Source organism: Camarhynchus parvulus, chromosome 1, assembly GCF_901933205.1.
Source record: "Camarhynchus parvulus chromosome 1, STF_HiC, whole genome shotgun sequence".
NCBI lineage: Eukaryota > Metazoa > Chordata > Aves > Passeriformes > Thraupidae > Camarhynchus > Camarhynchus parvulus.
Window position 1 is genome coordinate 39061963 of NC_044571.1, and position 26169 is coordinate 39088131.

The following is a 26169-nucleotide window of genomic DNA, read 5'->3' on the forward strand; positions in this document are numbered from 1 at the left end:
GAAATTGCTTGGCTACTGAGGATTTTTAAATGACACTGTTCTCAGCCAGCAACACACCCTTTAGGATAACTGGCCAAACCTAACAGTTTACTAAAATCAGAGTAAATTGCAGAAAATAGTTTAAATTTCTACTTCCAGTCTGTTTTTAAATATTTCTCAAACTTGAAATACATTATTTAATAACACTCTTGCCAAGAGGAGCTGCACAGGCTCCTCTGATGTTGGGTGTCTGGCCCAGGCCTATGACTGTGGATGAGGCAGGCTCTGCCCAGTCAGTGACCACAGGTAAAATGTAGGAAGACATCACAGTGCTAGAGCTGCCTCTACCCTACAGAAATGATGGAGGACAAACACAGCACAGTGTGAAAAAGTAATGCAGGAACTATGAAGGTACCTTCCCCCCCCCCCCATTATGTTTCAGTAAAGCCAGTCTTTTACCCCATTTAAACCAATTTTGAGTGTTTCATGCTCACAGATACAGCAAATGGATGTTCAGGGTCTGTTTTCAAGAGGGGGCTCACAGATGTGCAGACCAGCTACTTGAGGTGATTTAACACCTGGGGGTGTCTGTCTGGAGAAGATAGGAAGAACACAGCTTTACCTGGTTTCTCGGCGGCAGCAGCCCTGGCTTCCAGTTTCTCCCTTGGCCCCACAGCTTGCTGTTCAGCATTTGTCTGTCACTCAGAAAGTGGGACCTTGGCGCTGGCTTTATTGCAAATGTACCAGCACATCCATGAGATGACTCCACACTAGGTGGAGTCATCTTTGCTTTTGGGGAGTCACTGACCGTGACACCACACACTTGTTGCAGCACAGCTCCCATAAAGGTGAGAGAGAGAAAAATTAAGAAAGATTTAGAGCTTTTCCTGGGGGTCAGGGATGTGTTGGCTGATGTTTGGGATTCCTTAGAGAATGTCATTTGGTTACAGCAAAGAACTGCAAAAGGCTTTCTCCTGGTCTCTGTTTATCACTGATGCAGTTGTCTGAAAAGTTTCAAGACATTTGAATTAAGTATGATACTTAAATGTGGTACAGGACTATGAGATCACTTTTGTACGTGCCAGAAGAGCCTTTTGTGTAGGAGGTGCCTTGGCAGGGCCATGGGTCTCCAGGGCACTGGCCCTGTGGGTAATGAACCTCTTTGTCTTCCAGCTGCTTTTGCAAGTACCATGGCCCGTGTCTTCGTCTACGGCACGCTCAAGAAGGGCCAGCCCAACTACAAGCACATGACCAACACAGCCAAAGGCCTGGCGAAATTCCAAGGAAGGGGCCACACGGTGGAGAAGTACCCGCTGGTGATTGCAGGGAAATACAATATTCCGTACATGCTGAACATCCCGGGGACAGGCCACCACATTGCTGGGGAGATTTACTCTGTGGATGAGCAGATGCTGCAGTTCCTGGATGAGTTCGAAGGCTGCCCAGACATGTACCAGCGCACCCTGATGAGGATCCAGGTGGTGGAGTGGGAAGGGAAGGGTGGCGCGGGCGAGGCGCGGGCAGCGGCCGACGGTGTGCTGGAGTGCTTCGTGTACAGCACGGCCACCTTCCCGCCCGAGTGGGTCGGGCTTCCCTACTATGACAGTTACGACTCCTCGGGGAAGCACGGCCTCTCCTACGTCCTACGGGAGAGCCGGGAATAGAGACGGGAGGTGCCGCGGCCTGGCCGCAGCCATAGTGCTAAGCAGGTGTTGCTCGGTAACCTTTCCAGGAAAGCTGTAATGCCTTGTTATTAAAATGCAGGAGCTCTCATAACTTTCCCAACCCAGGAGCCTTGGCGCTAGTGTTGAAGTCCTGTAGGCCCAGAGCTGCAGGCTCCTCCCCAGGCAGGCAGTGTCATCCTGGCCCCCCAGCCTGCTGCAGGTAACTGGGTTTGCACCAGGTGTGAAATAACTCTATGTGCACATTGGGTCTGGGGTCTAATTATTCCCTCAACTTCCCCCTTTGCCTTGGTGCCTAATAATGGAGGTCAGTGAAAGGCAGAGGAATGAATTAATTTATTTTCCCTGAATTGACAAAATTTGAAACTGATTTAAATGTCTGCAAAGTAAAGCACAACTCCTGTTGAATATCTACTTGTAATGGGTTTAGTAGGCTACTGCATGTAAACAGGGAAAGCTGATCAGATAACTTGGTGCTTCTAGACAAATAGGAAATTGCTGGAGAAAATGTAAAGATTATTCTTAAAGATTATTCATTGCAATGAGGTTTTTTCTGAACTGGAAAGGTGTATTTTTGAACCATGTTTAGTTTTAAAAGGCACTGTCAAGAAATACTGAGAGAATATAAGAGAGTTACATTTAAAACTGTATTTTTAATTTTATATTCTAAGCACTTTGGGTTCTCCTTCTGTTCACTGCATGACTGTAGGATTTGGGTGGGTGGGTGTGTCTGTGTGCCTCTGTGTGTGTGTGTGTGTGTGTGTGTGTGTCTGTTTTGGGGGCTGTTAGGGACCAGGAAAAGCAAATCTACACTGGAGCCATTGTGAGCACTTACTGTCAAGGTGACTTTTTGCAAAGCATTTTAATGCAGAACTTGCAACCATATGCAAACTGAGTTTCCTAAGGGGGGAAAAATTGTATATACATTATAAAAATATCCAAAGGACCTGTATTGTGATTATTGCAACATTTGAATTGGGAAAAATATATGTAAAGAAGACTGTTGTCCCCCTGACCCAACCAACTGTGCTGGTTTCTGTACAATCTGGAAAAACCGTGGCTTTCTGTTGTTACACTCCTGTGCCTTGTATTTTTCTTCAGCTGCAGTGTTTGGTACAGATAGATTGTAAAGCTGCCAAAGGGAGGGGAGCAGGCACTGTATGCCATGCAGTGAGCCAAAGTACCATCAAATGCAGCAAGGATACAATTCAGAACAATATTGTACTTTTGCTTCACTGCCAGTAGCCCTGTGATGGCCAGAGGAGATCCGGGGTAGGGAATCAGCCTAAACTTTAGCAGTAGCAAGCACTGCTGCATCTCATCTAGAAAAGCTTTTATGTTGCTGCAATAAGCAAAACAAGTAACTTGCTGGTAGAATACTTGTGTCTCTTTACAGTACTTGTCTGTTTAGGGCAACCTGTAGAGACTGAACTGTGCTCCTTTAGGAAGGGGTAAGATGGCAGTAAGGAGACTTGGAAGGAGATCTGCAGGGTGCCTGCCTCAGTTTCTCCAACTGCAAAAACATTAATTTTCCTGAAAGGCAGGTACTATCCAAACACTCTCCTTCCTCATCTTGATGAGTTTTATAAACTAATTCCCCAAGCAGATCCCTGGACTACATATTCCCCCTCAGCCATGTGATGTAATTAATTAGCAGTGTCTCAATAACAGGAAGAATGCCTCTTCAGTCGTAAGTTTTAAACAGAATCAAACTTTCCTGGTTGAACATGAGTCACCAGCCCTGTCACCAACTGTGTTCATCCTTCACCTTCCCAGTAAAGGGCCCAGGCACCTCTGGCCAGAGGGTTTCTTTCTGGGGAGTAGCAGGATTCTGCACATCCTGGGCAAGAAAATGAGAGCAGGCCCATTCCACTGTGGGGCAGTGGCCAAGGTCCCTTTGTCTCCCTTTCCTGTAAGCATTTAAGGAGGAGGCCTGGTCTGAGGGACAGCACGTGCTCTTAGCAGTACCTTGGGGCACTAAAGAACTCTGAGAACAGTGCCAGCTCCTTCTGTAAAGGCAGCCAGCAATCAGCATCAAGAAGATAGGGGTGGGGAAATTGAGTATGGAGTTGAAGATAAGAAGACAATTCCCTTAACAACTTTAAATGAAAATACATGACAAATATCTGCACTGGCAAAATAAAGTCTCTAAGCTGTAATTTAAATCTAATCTATACAGAGCATTAAAAATAAAATAATATAGAAATATTTAAAATATAAGTAATTATATAATAATTTATTATTACTTAATAAGTAATAATTCAATAAATATATATCCCGATTCAAAATAAATCTGATCAGAATTTAAGGCATTGGTGGTACTTGTGCAGCACTTATACAGAGTAAAGGAGAACTGCTCAGTGGTTAATTTTTCATTCTTTGCAGCCATTCTGTAAAGCCTGACTGGGGCCTCAAACCAGGGACATTGCTGTGGAGAAGACAAATCAGATTTTGGCTTTTGTTGTGTTTTCTTCTTTTTTATAAAAGAGGCTTTTCCTGTTTCAAAGCAGAAATGGTATTTTATTGATTTTATTTGATCCTGAAAAATCAAAGCATTACAAAGGTTATGTACAAGTATTTCTGGAAGTAAAAATCTGGGATCTGTTGCCAAGATTTAACATCTGTGTTTGCTGTCTTAACCACTGATACAGTAAATATGCCTGTATAAAATCTTGTGCAGAGTACTGTCTGTTTTCTGTGTTGAATTGTCTTAATGTTACTTTACAGATAAAAATAATAAAGGCTTAGTTAATTCAACAGTGTGGAGGCAACCTTTCATTCCAGTTCCACCAGCAGATCTTCTTCTCCAACGGTGTCCCCAGCTTTGCAGTGGACAGCTTTTACCTAGGGTACAGAAACAGCAGAATTTAAGCCCTTCCTTGATAGCCTGGTGAGATAAATGGCTTGGCTGCCATGGTTTGTATTGCACAGAGCACTCTGTCTGCATGCACGGGGTGGTGGCCACTGAGCAGCCTGAGGACACCCCAGGGACACAGATCCACCTGTGCTGCCAGGGCCTCGAGACGTTCAGTGCTCAACCTCCAGTGCTCAGAGCCCAGCTGAGTTTTGAGTACCAGTGCCTGGCAAATGGTGTCCAGCCCCATCAGAGTATTCAGGCACCTACCATTAGGTTTGCTTGAAGACCTGAATGTTAGCTGGAGATGCCACTTTTTAAAATGGAAATGGCACCTGGTTTTTCACCTGGTTGCACTGCTGTTTATTTGTTTTAAATAGAGGACAGGCTGATTCTTCAATACTCATGTTGGGATGTTGCAATGAAATATTACACAATTTCTTTAATTACAGTTTTCAAATATAGCAGAATAGAATTTTGGAACTGCGCCATGAAGTGGGTTTGGTTTCTCTCAATCTCCAGAGAGCTGGGATAGATGATTCAAATCTGATTTGGGATCCTTTAACATAACTGACCTAGGCAAAGGGCTACCACTGTCAAAATAAGTGCAACTATATCTGTAGATGAATTACATACTGCCATGCAGATTCCTGAATTTTAAAACACAAACATCTTACACTAGTCCTTCATTTCCTCTATAAAAGGCTGCAACATGTTAGAATTTCCTTTCAGCACATGATGCAATAGAAAATATTTGAAGCTGTATAGAGCTTGCTTCCAGTAATAATTCAGAGCTCCTACTGACATGCCCAAATCCTTGTTCAGCAGATAGCTCATTTTAATCATCCAACCACTACCCTGGGCTCCTGAAGGAAATGCCCAGCATAGCCCAAGTACCAGGCTATGATGGACACGTTGTTGCCCACATCCATGTTTGACAGTCTGAAGCCACGTGAGCTGTGAGCAGATCTCTGTAGCACAAGCACGCTCACAGCACTGCTCCAGAAATGATGCTGAGCACGGGCAAAGACAGTGTGACACGTACAAACAAGGGCTTTATTTCTAAATCAGTAGCTGGGCAGCGTACCCAATTGCTGAGCTTCAATGTTCTAGGAGATGAAAGCAGTGTGAAAAACATTCTACCCCTTGCTTTTCTTTTTCTACAAAGCCAAGGTTCAGCAAACATCAGAGTTAACCAGTGTTTCAAACTCCCCAGCAATTTCTGCTGTGCAGCGGGGCCGGCTCCTTGTGCTGACCCAGGCGCAGCTGTCCTGGAGAAGACAGGAGGCTCGCCAGCTCATCTCCAGCTTTCTCTCATTTCTAAGCCACCTGCAGCTGGAGTAAACTCAAAGTAGATAAAAACAAGCCACTTTTCTCACAATTACAAACAGGAAGATGGGGTTTGATACAGAAAAGGAATTCAAGTCAGGAATGAAAATCGGAACGTCTTCCAGCTGAAGACAAATGAACTGAGTTTCAAAACACAGTTTCAAAGCATCAAAACATGGACTAATAGCCTGTGCCAAACATCCCATTCCTGTGGAGAGGCCAAGTTATTTTAGCACTCAGAGCCATGACTTTGCACTGCAGAACAAGATGAATTCTGTTTAGCAGCTTCATTTCTACACAGCCCAAAACCTTTGTGCTTATTCAAATTCTTAACATTCTAAAGGTCAAATAATGCGCTTGCTATTAAAATGGGCGCACCAAGGGGACATTGCAAGGCACACAGGAGGCCTCCTGAATGGCCTGAGCACCTTTCACATCCTACCTTGGAGGATTAATAAACCAAATACAGGTTTTATGTGGCATCTGTACTGAGTGGGTGGGAAATATTTATTATTAGGATGGTAAGGAACAGACCCATGGATTGCAGAACACCTTGGTGGGAAAGGGAAGGTTAAAGTGAAAAATAAATGGGGTGGGTAGGAGAGGGAATGGCATTTTAATTACAAATACTAGTTAAAATCAGTGGATGCAAAGAGCAGCAGTAAGGGGTTAAATAACGGCAGATGAAAAACTAAATGCTTGGGAATATTAATCAAGTGAGAAAATAAATTATATAGAAATTAATGCATGAAATAAAATAATAAAGTGGCAATGTTAGATCAAAAGGAACAGGAACATACTCCTTCTCTCAGTATTTTTTTCTCTTGAGACCCAATTTTGCACTGGATGCACTGGAAGAGGCATGTCTGGGACCCAGCCTGGGTGACAATTTTAGAGCTGTGCCAAAAAAGCCTTTCTTGTAAACACACAAACAGTCCTTGGCATTGAGAGCCATCCTGAGATCTCAGCAAACCTTGCCAGTGGCAAACCCCATCCCTGCCTGCAGTCAGGCTCCCTGCTGCCTCCATGTGGGCTGAGGACTCCTGCCCTGGGGTTTGTGCCTCAGGGAGAGCAGAGGGGCTTGACCCCAGGCAGAGATGGGCTAGGGCAGGTTAGGAAATCAGCAACAGAGGAGAATATATAACATAGATCCACACTATGCTCTCCCATTGGAAAGGATGGATCTGGGGCCCACGTCTTGGTGAATTACAATCTGGCACAGGGATGCTCTGAAGTCCCAACTTGAGGTCTGGCAGTCCTCAGACCAACTCGGGTTTAAGGCATGCTCTTGTCACATAAGCTTAACCAGTCCCCTGCCCAGAGTGCTGGTTTTAGCACATCCTACACTGCAGCAAAGTCCCACTCCAGTGCTGAAATGCTGATCCCTCAGAAGCATGATAGGCTAATGCATAGCCTTGCAAAGCTTAACAAATGGGCAGATGTAGGCTTGATACTTAACAGTGACAATAATAAAAAAAAATTGCTCTTTTCTCCCTCCTGCAAAAGCACTTTCTATGCCTTGTTCTGGGTGGGTTTTTTTACATGACAAATTATTTGCCATTAAATAATTAACTGGCAAAGAGATCTCTCTTTCCTGGAAAGATGAAATTTGGAGAAATGGTCTGCAACACCTTTCAATTCAACTTGGCATTGTAACATCACAGAAAACAAATAATTTAGGAGAAAGAGTTATATGAATTTCCAAAGCCAGTAAAACTATTTCCTGCTGTGCTGTCTAAGGCTCGGAACTACTTAACAGCATTCACAGCAGATGCAAATGTTACAAAATTAAAGACACCTCACTTTGAAAGACTTACAACAATCAGACTTAATTCCTTAACAACCAGAATCCTCCTTTTTTCCTTTTTAAATTCTATCCTGTTGACAAGTTGCATATGGTTTTAAGTGACCTAAGGTGGCTTACCTTGCCTGTTTTAGCAGCAATCATACTGTTCTGCATTTTCATTGCTTCAATTACACAAATCTCTTGACCTTCCGAAACCTGATGAAATTCAAGCAGTACAAAATGAGAACAGAGGATTTGAAATGTTCTAAGTATGATGATTCTTATGGAAAATAAAAGGATTATTTCATTAAATGCTATAAAGACTTTCATGACACAAGTCAAGTCAGCCAGTTACACAGTCACAACACAAATGACAATCACAAAACAGGCAGCAAAATAAGGGGGAAAAAAATATCAGCTGCTTAAAACTATTACCCCAGGCAAACCGGAAAGGCTCCTCTCCCATCCCATCCATTCAGCTCCAGATTTCACAGTTCACACCACCACAGTTCAACATCAATTAAATGCAGAGCAAAATCTAATTTGTGCATTTTTGACCAAGGAACTTCTGCTTTGCTTCCCTGGTGCAGGGCCCACAGATACCCATACTGATTCAGAAGCCAAAAGTTCCTTGGCAGGTGTCCTGGGGAGCTTGGGCTGGAAGGTCCAGCAGTACCCAGTGGGCTGATGCTGAGAATGTGTCACCTCTGCACATGGCAGCCTCTGATGGTGGCTGATGACTTTGGACTGACAGAAAGGAGCACATCAGTGAGGAGCCACCAGCTCTCATCCACAGGGGAGGCACGGTGGAGACAAACGCATCACTTTCACCACAGCTCAGAGCTCTTCATACGACACACTGAGGTTTCCTCTCTCTGTTTGTGTCCTGCTAGCAGGTATGTGCAGGCTCAAGATCACCAGGAACCCACTGGGCTGCTCTGCTGGGCTCCCTGTGCTTCCCAGTCAGATCCTCCCTCCAGTGGATCACTTGGACCACCTTGCACAGAGGAAACTGCTGCTCAAGGCTTGACAGTGGCTGTGGAGGCTGCCTAAACATGAGAGGCAAACAAGGGATTTGGAATTTACCCAGTGTAACCCAGGGATCAGCTAGTCATTCCCCAAAGGTGATGCATGCCAGGATTTAGGACCTGTACACTCCTATGGGATGCCTGGCTCTGAGTGCCCACTGCAGATCTTTTCATTGGGCTCTTTTGCAGACGGAGGCTGCTATTCCCTCATTATCCCAAGAAGTTTGAGAGGCTTTCACTCTGATGTCCAAGTTTTATAAACAGGGTAATCTGAAACCTACAGAAATCTGATTTATGCACTATGTGCCAGTGCCAACAAAATGTTTGTTTATATACACACATATATACACACAGATATATTTCTCTAATTATATGTAAAATGAATAATACATATTTAAGAACAAGTGTGTACCACTTTGGAGGAATATACTAACAGACAGATGTGAAGTCAGAGATCAAATGTACATTGAATGAAGAACGTTCCAAAAATTTAAGTAAACCTATTTTTTCACTAACTCACTAAAAAGCACTGATATCTGCCTATGGATTCTGAGCAAAACAAAACAAAAAACACTACATTAAAAGGTGCTTACACACCCTTTCTCTTGGCAACAACAGTATGAGAGGTTTTGGAGGGTAAATATGGAAAGCATATGCTATGGGAATATGGTGTACTAACTGGATACAGAGAATAACCAAAACCCAACACTTACCCTGCAGAAATTCCATCCTGAGCTTCAGGCAAGCAGTTAAGTCATTAGCAGGTGTCCAATTTGGTGAATAGTATCAAAGACTTGTTATTTCCCCTCTATTCCCTTTCCCTGTCTTTTGTCTCCTTCCTTCCACACCTGCTGCTCTGCCCATAGCCTTGTCCCAGCAGCTCACTCTACCTTTCCCTTCTTCTCCTCTCCTTTTCCCTGCCTTATTACTTTTCTTCCATCTGCTCTGAACCTTCCAAACATTTCTGAGGTTATAAGAAAGTAATGAATATCTACTTTGGATTCAAATAGAAAGAAAGAAAACAGGCAAGAAAGTTTGTTGGAAGAGGGTTTTTTAATAATGCTGTTATTAAAATATGCACTTCAGAAACAACTTTGCCACCCTCGTTAAGCTCTGCTATCAGAGAGCCAAGAACACAGGCCTCTAGAGGTTGCTGAAGATTGAGATGCTAAGGACAACAGATCTAAATTCAGTGGCCTGATTACAAGGCCACAAGAAACTCTCTCCTAGAGCAGTTACATTTAACTGTGACATGGCTTCATCAGGAGGATGGTGTGCAAATGAACCAGTCAGCAATTAATTAAACAGGGTTCTGGAAACACATCTAGGGGGAAAGTATGGAATTGTCTCAGTAGATCGAGAGTGTGGTGCTAAAATGGCAGGAAGTATTAGTGATTGTGGGATGGAAATGTCCCTTAATCTGAATTTCTTCTCAGTTTCCCCTCTTTCTCAAAAAATAAAGTTTTTGTGTTTTATATAATGCATGCTGGGGTTGATGACAAAGGATGCAGTGTCTGGGAAGGAAATAACGCCCTCAACCCACAAAACTTATAGTCCAAGTATCCAGTTCACATCTAGTCTTACTAATTTGAGAGGAAGGAGACACTTTCAGCAGGTACCACGTGTGAAAATGCTGTGGCAGTACTTCTGATGATGTGCAATTTGTTGAAAATTATCTTGGTGTAAGTGTCACTTAAGCACAGAAGTTTAATTACTGTTCTTATGTTAAACCTTTACAGCTCCACTCATTATGTTGAAAAGCGACAAATCCTAAAATTAGGCACTTGTATCTCTCTTTCCTCTTTTTCAGTCTTTTGGGCATTGTCCAATTTCTTTCATTCTATAATTGCACATTTCATTTTGCCTGTTATTTAGCCTGCAAATGAAAACCGCAGAGATGTGTACAAGTTCTTGCTGTCTAACTTATTTAAGGATTTATCTGGACCACTTTTAATGCTGTATTTTCATTCTATAATTTATTTCTTTCAGTGGATGGTAAACCAGTGAAAACCACCATCTTTACATTTCCATTTAGAGAGGTCTCAGTGATGACCCAAATCTGTCAAAACAGGCAACTAAAACCAAACAAAAAAAAAATCTCATTTCTTTGAACCAAGTGAAGAAAAAGGGCTCCTTTTCTTAAAAGAAATTAATCTCAGGTATCTTTTCCACAGAGTTACACCACAGACAAATCAACCTTTACGTTGCTTGGTATATCAAAATAAATAAGTGATTAACTGCTAGACCTGCAGTCTGCATTTTAGCAGTTTATTTCTGCATGGTGCAGTTCCAAGAGTGAAAAGTGAAAAAGAAACAGAAAGAAGAGAAAGAAAAAAAAAGGAAGAAAAAAGATCCTTGAAGAGGAGGGTAGTTAACATGTCGATGCTGCTAACAATTGCAATGTGATTTTGGGACCAGTCACTCAGGGATTGCACAGTGGTTGTTCCCTCCGCTGGCCAAAAGGTTACACACAGGACAGGGAACTGTCTCCGGTTACTTCCCAACCAAGCAACTCACGCCACAGGGTGGAAGCGGAATGTGAGAAGCAGCAAGGCCGACCTGCTCCCAACCTGATTTCAAAGACTATCCCCACTCAGAGTTAGGGCTCTCTGGAGCTCAGGAGCACGAGAAGAGGGTGCAGAGCTGAGGGCACGGCTAGCACAGGATCTCTGTGAATATGGTGCGCTTTCTGCAGACTTTGGTGCGTCATGGCATAAAGACTTAATGATTGTGACAGGACGTCTCCCACGTTAGGCTTACAAAATGGTCACAAGCCCCACAAGTCTTTCTGATAAACCCAATGGGCGCTGATGCATTTCCCCGCTCTCTGTCTAATTGGTGTAAAGTTTGCAGACCTGAATCACGGATCTTTTATCCAGCTTGCTGCGTCCTCTCCTTTGACACGAGGTCAGGGTTCACATTCGCATCCGATTATCGAAGTGGCACTCATTAACCGGCAGCCTGCCTCGCACCAAAATGAGCTCCCTGGAAGGGGAACTCGGCCCATTTACTCAGCAGATTTCAGCATTTTAAGGAGGCCTGAATGTCACACAGTATTGCTACGTTTTGAGGAGTTTCAGACATCTCCAGCTGATGATTAATTGTGAGTGATGGGAAATAAAATCCAGTAAAGCCAGCTGCTTGCCATGGTCGGCAAAATTACTATAATGGATATAGGCTGCCAATTTTCCAGTTTTACTGGCAAGTCTTCCAAGTGTAATTAAGGGAAGTTATAAATGATATGGAAATCTATCAAGTCCCATTTATTTTCAGAGGACTCTTTCCCCTGAGACTTTTATCTTCAAGCTTATAGTTTGCTTTGTTGTGCTAATGATTTAAACCACTTCTTATTTCTGATTAAAGCCCCCAATATCCTTCACAAGAAGTTAGATCCACTTTATTCAGAATGATTTAAAGAAACAGAAGCCTTTTTAAAGTTGTGTTTGTAAGCCATGCTGAGCTCCCACTTCCTCTTTGGAGGCATAACAGAGCATCCTCCATCTTAGGCACCTCACTACCATCTGGATTTCTGCTTCTGACAAACTCTGGGGACTGGGAAAGATTTGGTGGGGGAGAAAGGAGAGAAAAGACTTTATTTATTAAAAAAATAAAATTAAAAAAACCCACCAACAACAAAACCCCAACTTGCCTCCCAATCCTAAATCCTCCAAAAACAAAGATTGTAGGTGCTGCTTAGACACCAGGCATTTAGCACAGAGTGGTGTTGCTCACTAATGTTGTTTGATTTGGAATAAAAGCATGAAAATGATGTGCAAAGGCCTAAAATTGGAGATGTAAAGGATGACTGCACAGTATTCCATTTCTCAATTTCATCCTTCAGAGCCACAAAATGGGGGTGATACAGTTACTGGATGAGATTTACAGTAACAGCTGTGGTCTTCCCACACAAGGGAGGACCTTCTAATGGGCTAAGGTCTGTTTTGAACAGACGGGGAGTAGCAAAACAAGGTTCCCTATTAAGGGTGTGCAGTAACATTCCTGATAAAGAAAATGAGTAGTGGTAGTCAGATTGCTTTAAAAGACCTAAATCTCTTTTCACAGTTAAAAAAAAATACTAAGGCTATTTTAGAAAGTGCTAACTGCTAAATAAATGAAAGACATGGAAATGTAAGGGTTTGTTTTTTCCTTAATCTCCTCCCCACAAACTGTAAAGAATGCATAGGAACCAGTGCCAGGGGCATATGGCTTTCTCCTGTGCTGAACATTCATACAAAAGACAGGTTCATCAGTCATTGGAGTATCTGGATAAAAAATTAGCTCCTGATGGATGGTATTTAGAGCTTACCTGCTGCTAGTACATTACCAGAGAAGCACAGGTTTTGAAACCCACATGACATTAGAAACTGCAGACCATGAAATACCCCACGTGCAGGCGCGCTCATAATGTACGCCAGGTTATACAAAATAAGAAATAAGCTATTTAAACCCTCTGCCTAAAATTGGGCCCGCTGCAAGGAACCCTGGGTCAGCCCTACACAGGCCAATTAATGCACAGCATCTGCTGTATAGAAGCCGTGCATGAAGCACTTCCGAATGATTTCAGCAATTAAAAGAAAACTGTTTCCTGCCTGTTTTGACAGCAACTGTTTCAATGCAAGAGTGAGCACCAAATCATTGTGTGCAGCTGAAAAAATTAAGTCTCTTTTTTTTATCTTGTGAAAAGGAGGTGGGAGGGATGAAGATTTCTTACGGAATCGGATCGTTCTTTTGTTGTCCGACATTCTGTGTTTTTCTGCCAAATTAGACAGAAGGCTCCGAGGGTTTACGGGGCCCTCTACAGTATCACCTTCTGCTGCACTGTGGCTCCCTAAAAAGACGGATCAATATCAACCCTGCTGATTTGCCTACAAAAGTGAAAATCCCTCAATTACATTTTTAAGACCATTATATTTAGAACACAGGTGCTCTGATGCGGAACATTTTAAGGCTCTTGGAGCTGAAGTGGAAAAAAACAATGACAGCCCGAAGCAAATACGAGCTTAGATTTGGTTGAAGTGAAGTGAGAGTTGTGTTTTATTGGTATCTCCTTCCTCATCTTTGGGAAGACACCAGTAAACACCACTCACAATTTCCACTGTACTGAAGCTTAAGTCCCTGTTGAGCCTTTTAAGTGAAAAGGGACAATGCAAGATAGTGCCATGTGAAAGAGAGTTATCCTCTCTTGCAGCCTTCTGCAAAATAACTGCAAACATGCACCTTGTTTGTGCTTGTGCAAAATCACTGAGCAGTGAATTAAATATATGTTCACTATTTATGAAGATACTGGGAATTTTGTTTGTTTATTTGTTGTTTAAATTTAGTCCATGCTGGTATCATTCCCTTCCCAGACATTTTTCTCTCTGACTTATTGGCAATCTGGCAGCCAGCATCCAACAAGAAAACAAATCAAGAAGAATTGGATAAGCAACAATTGCAATTCCTTGGCATTGTCCATTACCATGTAAAATAATTAGTGCAAGTTTTCTCTTCTTTCCAAATTAACTTTGAAACCAGAGCTACAGAACTGCAAATATAATTAGCAGCAATTAATAGTACTTGACAAATCATTACTAAACTTTTTTTGCCACACTCCTTTAACAAATGAAGCTGAACATAGCACATCCCACATCTTCTGACCTCTGACTGAAGGTCACTGATGTCCCCCTGACAGCAATCAGCACTGGTCATTGCACTCCCACTTATCCAAAACACGCTGCCCCAACTGCCTCTGCCATCCCAGGGTGCTGGGCAAGTGATATTCAGGCCGAGCACTTGTGGGGCTATTCCTCTGCTAACTCAGCCTAATCTGTACCAATCAACTTTTTTAGTAACAGCTAAAAAGTTGTTTATTACTTGAAAAGGCAAAGCACACCAAAATAATAATTTAAAAATTGTATGAATTCTTCTCAAAGGATTGGTAACATTTTTTCTCCTAGGAGGAAACTCTGATAATATTCATTATTTCTAACTTATCATAATAGGATTTCCTTCTTAATTGCACTGTACTGAAACAAAAATCTCAGACTGTGCAATTGCATGAAATATATAGTAAAATTTTTTCAAGTTAAATATAAAAAAATACATTATGAAATACTGTTATAGTTAATTTTTTTAAAAATGTAACTACAATTATTACTCATGGCCCCATGTAATAAAGACGGTGAAGTATTTAATTACATTTACTCTGAGTATTGTACAACCATGAACATTTCCTGTTTACCAACAGGGCTTTTTCCTCCAGAAGATAAACCCCAAGAAAATTGTCAAATACATAGAATCATAAAAACTATGTAAGTTTTGTGACCATATTTTGTCAAGTTTGCAAATTCCCTTCAACTGACAAGTGGAGTTTGTATTTGCTCTGAAGAACAGGAGTGAGGAAAGGAGGGAAAGGGAAAGAAAAAGGAAAGACAACAAAAGAAAAAAAAACATTCATACACAAGAGAAAAGTGGTATTTGAATTAAATAATATCTTACTAAATCATTGATACCATAATTATCCAACTGAATGTGAAACTTAAGCAAATATATTTTTTCTGTTTTAACCTGGATGTTGTTTCTCTGCTATAAATTCCAATTAGTATGAGATTTGAAAAGAGATTTTTTTTTAGGATTTTGAGGTCTGAATGGCAAATACAACTTTAAGCAACACACAACTGCCTGATGGCAACAGGTAAGGTTAAAACATCACCTTTTCTTTCAGATGAAGAATGAATGTGACAAATAGAATTTAGAAAGCTCTTTTGTTTTGCTTTTTTAGTAGTGAGCATTTCAGCAGTAGAGGTCAAACAAAACATATTTTCCCATGGCAAAACTTACCAAGGCTTGTGAGATGGAAAATTGTGAATAAAGATTTTCTTAAAAACTATTCTTCTAAAGAATAACAAGAGAAATTTAAATAAAATGCATGCAGCTGAACTGAAAGATGAATGCAGTTTAAAACTTTTTTCTTTAATTACTTTTAAAAGGTGGAAACACAGTAGTGTCTTTCCTAAGTTATACAACTAAAAAAGCAGCCTTCAAGGTACCCAATTTTGAAATTACTGAGACAATTAGCATCTACATTTAACAGCTGCCATTCATATGAAAAAATTCATCCCATGCAGTATTAATGGCCATAGCTACACTAGCTGAAATCATAAGGAATTTTTATATGAGAAAAGTACATATAAAAATGGCTTGAATTGTGATAACTTATAAAACCTGGAGTAATCTTAATCTATTGGAAAGAGAGGCAATTTAGAAACTTTGGTGAAAATAATTAATCGTCTTCTTTTGGCTGTAGTCCTCAAAGACTCAGTAACATTGGGGTGCTCACCCAGGGGTGCTTTCCTTTTACATATTTAAGTGTGGAGGGGAATCATTAAAGTGATTTAGGCTGCCAGCTATTAGGCATTGGCTTATTGACCAATGCCTAGCTTACTAACAACACCTGTCCTGGCTAAGGTTATTAAAAAGGAAAAACAACCAACAGAAGCATACAGCTAAAAGAAAAACACCTTCATATTCCTGACAGACAGAAAACTGAAAAAGCAAAAGCTATGTTCAAAGGTGAAAATATAGCAAAGGCTGCAAGGCAATCAGGACAGCTAAGATCTTTCTTTGTTGCTGTGGACAGTCCAGACTACCAAATTTGGAATCAGTGGTGGGAACACTTTGGGTGTGTTTGCTTTAGGAACAACAACACTGCTTTACCTGTGCACCTATTAGGATTTCTAGAGCTCTCCCCTCTCCTGCACTTTCAGTGCACAGAATCCTACGTGCACAAAAACCACACCAAACAACTCAATACAAAGTAGTATTTTCAAGTGCCCACCCATGTCCTGCCCTCTGAGTAAATAAAGGAATTTGTGCAGCTTTATTAGTTTTTATGGCACTGTCTTTGTGGATAGCTATGGTGAGATTAGAACCATGTGCAGTGCCTTCTCCACACTGTGGCATAAAAATCCTGCTGTGTGCTACTAGGGCTGGCTTGTGCTGCCACCAGGGTTAGTGAAAACAGAGTGAATTACTTGCCTGGACTCTTGAAGTCCAGTGGTTTCTCTGGCCTATGGCACCATGGGGGACCAAAAAGTAATTAATTCTCCCAAATACAAATTTCATCCTAATGCACACAATCATTAACAACTACTTAGAAAACAAATATACAAACATTCCCCAATAAGGGATATATTTCCTATATAAATTGGACAGTGTTACGAGGAATGCAATCTAAATTTAAATCTTCTTTCCCTAAATAATATTAACCTTCTTTCTAGTCAGCCAGATTTCTGTTTCATTGTTTATGTTGCTTTCTGCTTCTGAGTGCCTTCATTGTGCTTCCAGGAATAACTGAGTGACAACTAATTACAGTCTTCTGATCACATGAAGGAAAATAAAGAAAGTAGAAAGTAACTAAAAACCTAAAGAAATTGGCAGCATCACAAGTTCTGCCTCTCTCTAAATGACAAACAGCACTTCCCCACTGTGTTACTAAAATCTACAGATCATCTTACAGACAAAAGAAAATAAATTCCTTGCATATGCAATATCTTTTGGCAAAAAATGAATTGAAAACTGCTTATCAGACCAGCTGGATAGAGGATGCTCACGCAATCTCCTATCAGGCTTCACCAGACCAAAGCATTTCTCAGCAACAGCAGCCGAAAGAGAACACTATGCTTCAAGTAAAAACAATGACACATCGAGGGGGGAACACTTACCCAGGGATGAGCACTGCCCCCTCGTTTGGCTGCAGAAACACGGAGAGGGACTAACAAACACCATGTGTTTTACCTGGCCGGGCGCGGTGCCCTGGAGCTGAACCGTGGGCAATAAACACGGGTTTGCAAGCACAGCCAGGCACACAAAGATGAGGTGAGCCTCTCTCGGTGCTTTTTCACCATTTGTAAAGTTACACCTGAAGGGAGGGGGATGGCAGCTCAGCTCCCCATGCTCCTGACCGCTCTGACAGCATCTCTGTGAGCACAGGGACTGTGCTGCACTAGCACTGTAGTGCCCAGCTCACAGCTCAGGGCAAGCAGCCTCAGAGCAGCTATAACCTGACAGCTTTATTGCTAGCAGCAGCAACACCTGAGGGGAAGGATGGACAACTACCTCACCTTCTCCCATTTTTCAGCTGTGCTGTTTTCACACACCGTGCAAATCTGAACTGCCAAACCCAGCGGCAAGCACACAGAATAGGAGCTACTTAAATTCCCATTTCTCCAGCGCACTAAAGAAATCAGACTTTTCCCAAGCAGTGCAACAAAAAGAGCTGTATTTATCAAGGAGCTACAGTTCCCTGCCCATCATGCCTTCAGCAGCTGTAGTGGGTGAGCTGGTTTGTGACAGACAGCCAAGAGGAGTAATCTGAATCCCACCATCCCGCTGCTAATTCAGAGCCGAGAGCTGATGTTACCCTCATTCGCTGGCTGCCTCGCTTTTTTTCTAACGTTTTGACACTAGTCCTGAAAAGGAAGGATTTAAGCTAAACCCTTTTCAAGAACGCAAATGTGTTTTTTGCAATTAAAGCCACACAATTAGCAATGACAAGCTCAGGTCAGCAGAACATAGATTATGCTGTTCAAATGCTCTGCCACTCAGTGCCTCCAGCAAAAAGCTGCAGGAGAGGAGAAGGGAAAAAAGAAATCTCACACACATTATTTAACGACTTGTGCTCTGATGCACAGCACCACTTGTAGATTTGTGGAGGGAGGTTCATTTATTTATTTACTTAAAATCCCTTAGGCTCTGGCCTCCTTCTCCACTGATTATATTCTTTCAAGACAACAAGAACTATTCTTCAGGGCAAGAAGGCTGGTAACATTTAGAATTAACTTCCCAAAAATAAATATTAAACAAATGTTTAAAGTCTTAAAATCCTTTACTTAAAAATGTTTCCCTTAATTCTTCACAAAAAGTATTTGCTTACAATCTTCCTCATTCAGCCACTTGTTTTGCCCTTGACAAAGAAAGCAGATTCCTCTGTCCATGTCATGACATAAAGAATATTTTAATTGAATATTGTTCATTTGTTTTAAAGTATCTGAACTGTGTGTGTATAGATCATAGACAAGAGAGCTAAGTGTAGAAGCTAAAAGAATTTTTTATTTCTTACCAGCTTAACTTAGATCTGTTTCCTCTGAAATGTCTCTATTTCATTACTACAAACATTAGCACCTACAGATCTTCTATATTAATATGATGACTCTGTTTTCACTGAACACAGACAGAAACAACCATGTACTTTAAAACCAAAGGTGGTATAATAGCAAAATTTAAGCAAATATACCACTTTGCCAGCATGATCGATGACTGCCACGTAATAAGTGCAATCCTGATTTTGAATTTCAGATCTTGATCCCATTTTTGAATCATCTTTCAAGAAAATCTAGGTTTCATTGCCATAAATTATGAACCCTGTGAATGAAGCTTCCTTTTGTATCTAAGTGCTACATACATGTTTATGGCATCATTTCACTGAAGACAGTACTTTAAAATGAATATGCACCATCTGATTCAAATACTCCTGTGTCTGCTCTCACTACCTGGTTTTCAGTGGTTATGAGACGTAAGGGCCACGACCTTAGAAATAACATATGATACAATGTGGTAGAATTTGATATAAAGCTGAGTTCAAGTCAGTGTTTATACACAACTTTAAAACAAAAATGTGTTTCCAACTCAATGTGAGGTAAGGAGGACTGGAAATCCCCAGACCAGCAACAGCATAATCCCTAGCCATTCTGTATGGAAAGTTCATTTCTTCTCCAAGACAAGAAGACTACCACATGAGCCAGGAAATTCCCAGCATAGAATTCCCAACTCATGTGTTTTGCAAAATGATAACACATGGCTTCTTAAAAAACAAAAAAAAAAAAAAAAAAAAAAAAAAAAAAAAAAAAACAACAACAACAACAGGTAAAGTTAAATATCTGTCCCATGTCCCCTTTTTTTCAAGTAATATTTTTATTACTTCAGGGCAGAAAATCAACAATTTCCTCCTGCTAGCACTAACAGCTTTTAGATATAAATAGATAGATACATACATACATACACACACACACGCTTACGTGAATTTACTTACCATTTTCTCCCTTGTACTTGTCCTGCCCCTCAAGGTATTTGGGATACAAAACCAAGCTATCTCTTTGAGTTTCTGCTGTGAACTTGTACCAGGCTGATTTTTTTTTCTTTTAAAGCCAGTGTAATTTGAATTGGTTTTCCTTCTTAGTTTTTAAAATTCAAACTAAAAACAGCACACATCTTTCAGCACACTTTATTCTACAGGTGATTAAAAAAAAAAGAGAAACAAAACCAAGACAACAAAAAACCTCACACCAAACCGTGTGACCTGTAGTTTCAGTTGCACCAAGGTGAAATTTCTGTGGCATATATAATGAAAATGCAGATATATAGATCACATTTCTTACCATGTCCCCAGGCTTGACAGAAACTGCCACCACTGTTCCAGGCATGGGAGATCTCAAAATGCTGGAGGTGTCCTCTGCTGCTTTCTCTGGCATGTACTTGCTCAGCTCCGCAGCAACCTTCGTCAGGATTTGCAATTTGTACTAAAGAATAGGAAGAGGACTGGTTTAGAAAACTGTACCTTGGTGAATTCCAGTCAATAACCTGCATTATTTTATGGCATGTTTTTATGTAATATATCTGTTAGCTGTTCTTCACAGGAGTGTCTAAAAAACACTGTTTGAAATCTTTATTCAGTTTCATTTTCATGATGTAGAAAGAAAAATATGCAACCCCAGTCTGCAGCAAAGGGCACATAAAACCAAAGAATCAAGTACAGTAAGAAGATGTCAGACTCATTTTAAAATTGGGGGTAGAGAGGAGAGATTCAAATTTAAAAACAAAAACGTCCTTATGCTTGCTGTACATTATCTTTGGTGGAGAAGGAATATTGAGGGATTCCTTTCCAGTGCAGTGATGAACTGGAAATTGACCTTTTGGGAAAGGCTGGCAGACTGTCAATGACACGACTGATCTTAAACATTATGTTTACCTTTTAAACATTTACCATGTATTTAATGTTTGAAGTTAGTAATTTGCTCAGATTTTGCAATTAAAACCTATTAATTCCATTTCAATTCTGATTTTTTATGCATAAGCAGAACAATAAAACATCGTTGTATTGAATATGCTTTATCTGCAATAAAACCCATTCAGCAGCCATTACCTATCTGGAGAAAGTATTGTTTTCTCTAGTATGTTCTATATGGATTAAAATCAGAGGGGAATATGAAGACCCTCAGGTGAGAGCCTCCCTTTAAACGAAACCCTTCGGAAGGCAAACAAATATTGCCTAAAGTGATTTCGGCCCCAGAGCTTTTAGTCTTTAAAACCTTGCCATTACTTGGCGAGCTCCCTGCCCTCAGACGGACGGACGGCCGGCCGGCCGGCACCCGGGAGGGAGCGCACGGAGCCAGTAGATGGCAGCAGGTCTCTGTGCGACACTCGCGCCTCGCCAGGGCACACCGAGCGAAGGCCAGCACCGCACTTCATCAATAATTTAAACAAAGGTTTTAATAATAAGCATCCGACGGACGGCATTTACAATTCAAATGCGTATTTTGCTGATCTAAAGTTCAACACCTTGCTTGGAACAGTATGTTTTCCTCCAAAACAATTAGCTATTGTTTTATTAACAATAAAATGTCTTTACTTTTCATTTTTACATGGACAGAAAAAATCCGATATCCTTCTGGTGAAGGTAAAGGGGGACTCTACCTTCTGCTTCTGTAGGAAGCAGAACAAGGTATTAGAAATACATGCAAAAGGTGATTAACTCTGAAGTGACATCTTCAAAATGCAGCTTTCAAAGCCGAATTAAAACAATGTAACAGAGGATAATCATCCTCCGTAAATGGTGTGTGGGCACACAACATTTGTGAGATGAACAGTGTAGCCAGTCACTCGGAAATACTCCTTCTAACCAGAAACAGAGGCAAACAGTTACGTGAACCGATCCTGCCATCACAGCCCAGTAAGTGTAGTAAAACACCACAGCAATGCTCCCTGGAGCTGGAAGTAGCATCCCAAAATTTGACGACCATTCCCAGCCATGTGCCTCGGTCACAATTGCCGTGACAGGGGGAAACCAGCACCATTTTTAATGCAGAAAGCAGCTTTAACCCCAAGGCTCCCACAGGCATCACCATGGCCAGCGAGGCTGTGGCACTCAGGATTTCCACCCCAAAGCACAGCCAGCCCTCTCCCAGCTCAAGGCACCGCGTCCAGGCTGATCACAGCTCCCTTTCCAGGCTGATACAGCCCTCTTCCAGGTGCATGTGTGCAAGCACACACGGACACACGCTCTGTGTGCAGGGACACGGCGGGCGATGCCCATAGGAGAATTGGTGACATAAGCTGCAAATAGAATTGCAGCAGTGTGACAAGTCAAATAATAACATCTTATGCATGTTTCTTTACTCTTGAGTGTCTGTTTTGCAATCAAGACATACAAGTGTCTGCCAGTTTCTGAAGGATATGATCCTTAAGTGAAATTACTGTGCAAATAAAAGCTTTTTACTCCTATTAAAATTCATCTGAGTCATAAGTGGCAAGGAAAAAAAGCTTGCAGAGTGTATTCTGCTGTCAATCTAATAAACATTCTGTGTAGAGGGACTATTTATCAAAGATAAATTGTACTTAAAAGTCCTTCATTAAATCTATGGGGGGGAATATAATTACAACAAATTGCACAGTTTCAGTATCCATGGTTGGTGTCTTCTTTGTACTCAAGAGTTTGAAATTTTTTTTTGAAGAAATAAAAAAAGGAAGAATGCAGAAATAAGTTATATTTGTGTACTGTATTGTTGCCTCTTGCAAGAGACTATTTTGATATGATTTCAAAGGATTAGGTTCAGATGCCATTTCGTTTTCTTAAGCTACATTAACACTCCTGAGCTGCCCAATTTCAAAATTTAAACTTGAAGAGAAAGCCAGACCTTCTGCATTAATCTAGGGTACAGTATTTCACAGGGGTTGAAATACAGAATTCCCTATGTGCTTCACAACATTCAGCAGTGGGGGAAAAACACATTCCTCAGTATGCTGCACTTTAAAGCTCAGTTCTCCACATCAAGCTAAAATATCCCTACCAAACATTGTTTTTACTATCTTTATAATTTTCATATCTTTTAGATTCCTTTCTCTGCAGGACTCCTGCTTTGCTTGGAGTGAGATGTAAGAGTCAGTACTCTCAAAGCTTTAAAACGCAGGTCTTTGTTATTGATGAGCTGTTCCTTTTCCTTTGTATTTGTTTATTGTTCTTTAGTCTGTTTGGGGGATAAGCAAGTTACTGTAATCAAAAAGTAAAAAATAACAACAGTAAACTTCTGGGGAAAGGCCTTTTTTGGTACAGTTGGTTCACAAATGACCTTTCAGAATATAAAAAGACATAGCGCAAAGAAAGGTTCCTTCTCTAAGATTACCTTTGATGTATTTCTGCTGCTGGCTGGACCCCACTAAATACCTGCATAAATATCCCTTTGTGATGCTGCTCCTTATCCCTGGAGAGGAGTTGTGGAGTGGGGTGCAGGGTGCTGTTCACCCAACCCAGGTGCAGCTCAGTGAGAGCACAGGACTCTCTGGAAGACCTCGTCAAACAATGCCCACCAGTGGTGCCACAACAAAGACAATTAAGAAAATACCATGTATTTTCATTACATGACAAACGCTGCTGCTATGCCTTTGATTTAGCGAGAACAATGCTGAACATAGGAAGCAGAAGTTTTGATATGCTGCTAACCAAGTGCGGATGAGGTTCTGATTTTCTTCCTTTATGCTCAGGAGGAGGAGGAGAAGATGGGAGAAAGAAGGGGGTGTAAATTGGGGAAGGTTGTTATGTTTGGGTTATAAATAGAGACCAGGAGGTTTCCACTGGCCTAAACCAGAACAAACATTTGTTAGAGTCATAAATAGATTGCAGGTGGACTCTGAGAGCAGGGAAATCTGCTAGCCATCAGATCTGTGCTGATGAGTACTTGTCACCAGCCACTGCTCCGCTCCACAGGGTTTCAAAGCCCAATTCTGCCAGCCTAAGTCAATAAAGCAGTACCAAAAGGAGCCATACAGCTTTTGATGGCACAAAACAGGTGTTTCTTTTCCACCAGACCACTGGAGTCCACAGTCAGTTGACAAAAATTATAGTAGGGAAAAGTGATGTTACTTAATAGTTTTCTAAGGGTAACAGCATCCTGTCCGACCTCTCCCACTAAATTGGATGTTTATGTAAAATGCAAAATTACCTCTTACAACCAAATCTCCCAAACAAAAATAAGCACACAAAAAGGTGCAGTAATAGCAATACAGGGTGGGGGCAGGAGAGAAGAAACCAAATACAGTGAAAATTATACCTTGGGTTTTGTGGATTGTTTTTCGTCAGTACATTCCCTACTGATCTTCCAAGTCAGTAGGCAAGTAGACTGACTGCTACAAAAAAAGATGGCCAGGGCATATTTTGCCCCATCTGTGCTTCAAACAAGTTCTGTAGTTCGCACAGATATGGTTCCCTTACCATATACATCAGAATATTAGGCCTATCTTCACCAAAATGTTCAAAATTGCACTCTGTTACACCTCACATTAGTTTATTAAATATGATCTTCCCTGTACACTTGAAACTCATGTCCCCAGAAGCTGTAAATGTTCAAACTCCATTGGAGATTTTATAGAGTAATCACTACCCATATGTTACTTATGTTAGTGTTTGGACTGCTGACCAGATGTGGATTTTCAGCATGCTTTACCTAAATGTTCAACCATGTTTTTCAAATGTCTGTCATTCCTGTGGTCAGAAGGGTGAAAATCTTACGTAGCTCAGATTTCAGTAGAGAAATTGTCTGCTCTGTGTCTTCATTATTTTCACTAGCCTCACAGTCTGGGGTTTGGAACCAGTGAAATGTATTAACTGTGGTCACATAATTTCCCTTCAGCATTCCTAATCCACGTCCCGCCTCAAGTCACTTCACTGTTGTCACCTGTGGTTTGACGTCATCAATTCACTCGAGTACATTATTCTGTATTCAGGGGAAGCAATCCCGAGCAATGTTCCAGTTCCAAACACAAAGAGCACGCTGCCTTTTTTATTAACCATTATACACATCAACATCATGACCATACCCTTGCTTAGATTTCCACCACAGCATCTAAGGAGGAAATATTTATTCCATATTACTCAACGATGTCAGACACCACCTTCTTTGAGAGTCAAGGACTCCTTACTGAACAAGGAGATAAAGGACATTTTGCAAATCACTTTTTTCCCCCGAGCTCAGAGTTCTAGAGCTAATTTGCTTCCACAGGGTGGTGGTGAGGATTGGCATTAACACCTGCACAAAATAAGAGCACTCTTAGTCTGATGGAGGAGCAAACACAAACTGCCACAGAGACAGCTAATGAAAAAAATAACAAAAATAAAAATACGAAGTCAGAAAAATCATAAGCCTCTAGCAGCAGCAAAAGGGAAAGAAAACCGAGAGGAGCCTCACCACCACGTAGTACACACTCCAGCAGCAGAAACTTAATTAGACTCGCAATTCAGCCGCACTTCCCACTTTCCATTCCTTGTGTGATACATAATTAACACTCTAGAGAAACCTACCGAGGGTTAAAGCCATGCAAAAAGCAGCTTCCCTCCGCTGCGTTCGGAGGCCGGGCGGGCAGAGCCGAGGGCGGCAAGGCCGGGAGCGGAAGGACAGACAGACAGACGGGGAGCCGGCGATGTCCTCCCGCCCGGCCGGGAGCCGCAGCTGCCGCCGCCGGAGCAGCGCGGTCGCACAATGCTTTGACAACTCCATCAGCGCAGTCTCAAGGTAGCTGTCAATCAGGATGCATCATTTAATACAACAGCACACTAAGGATTTTCTCCTACAACCCACATGACAGCGTATCTACAGCTCTATTTATATCAGCGCCCAGTTGTGTTTACAATGCTGTTGTAATTAGAAAAGATGCAACAGGCAGCGATATTATTCAGATTCCCATTTTGCCGTGCTGCCGTGTAAAGTGCGATCTTGCTTCACAGAGTCATGCTAAATGACAAAAGCGCTATTTTCTTCAGTCTCTGTGCTCAGACAGCACTTCATTTGCAGCTATCTATAATTAGATTAATGGTGTAGTGCCGTACAAAGCAGGCCCACTTCACATCAGATAGCATATGAATTAGGACAAACACTTATTTCAATTCCAGGCAGAGAAAGCAGTGACTGGGGTATTTAGCATACCCTTTATGGTGGAATGAGATGTTAATTGTGTACCATTACCTCTAAACTGCTTGCTTGTTGTATAAATCACTGTGCTAATTGATGCAGAGATAGAAACGTAGCCACAGGCAAGAAAGCAACGGAATGAGAGCTGAAGATGGTGGATAAAGGATTATCGGGTAAAACCATATGGAGATGAGATTCCTTTGAAACCTGCCCACAAGCAGTACTACTATGAACTACAGGGGGAAAAGTGCTGCACGGGTGCCTAAGGAAAAAAATAGATATTTTTTAAATTATTATA

The 26169-nt window shown here is 41.4% G+C and overlaps 2 protein-coding genes across 8 annotated transcripts in view; one reads left to right on the top strand and one right to left on the bottom strand.

Annotated features, from left to right (window-relative positions):
- The window catches only part of GGACT (gamma-glutamylamine cyclotransferase), a 28391-nt gene extending 23973 nt beyond the window's left edge, over positions 1 to 4418 (top strand). Inside the window, exon 2 of the mRNA XM_030945396.1 lies at positions 1153 to 4418. Coding sequence (XP_030801256.1) covers positions 1170 to 1643 — 474 coding nt within the window. The 5' untranslated portion in view covers positions 1153 to 1169 and the 3' untranslated portion in view covers positions 1644 to 4418. The remainder of the gene's footprint in view (positions 1 to 1152) is intronic.
- Positions 3987 to 26169, bottom strand: part of PCCA (propionyl-CoA carboxylase subunit alpha) — a 271373-nt gene continuing 249190 nt past the window's right edge. For 6 of the 7 annotated variants that reach the window (XM_030945325.1, XM_030945350.1, XM_030945359.1 and 3 more), the window contains 3 exons: positions 20073 to 20213; positions 7769 to 7846; positions 3987 to 4505 (listed from right to left, as the gene is read on the bottom strand). In XM_030945325.1, the coding sequence (XP_030801185.1) occupies positions 4437 to 4505; positions 7769 to 7846; positions 20073 to 20213 (288 nt within the window). In that variant the 3' untranslated portion in view covers positions 3987 to 4436. The remainder of the gene's footprint in view (positions 4506 to 7768; positions 7847 to 20072; positions 20214 to 26169) is intronic. The other variant, XM_030945333.1, reaches the window with a different exon arrangement.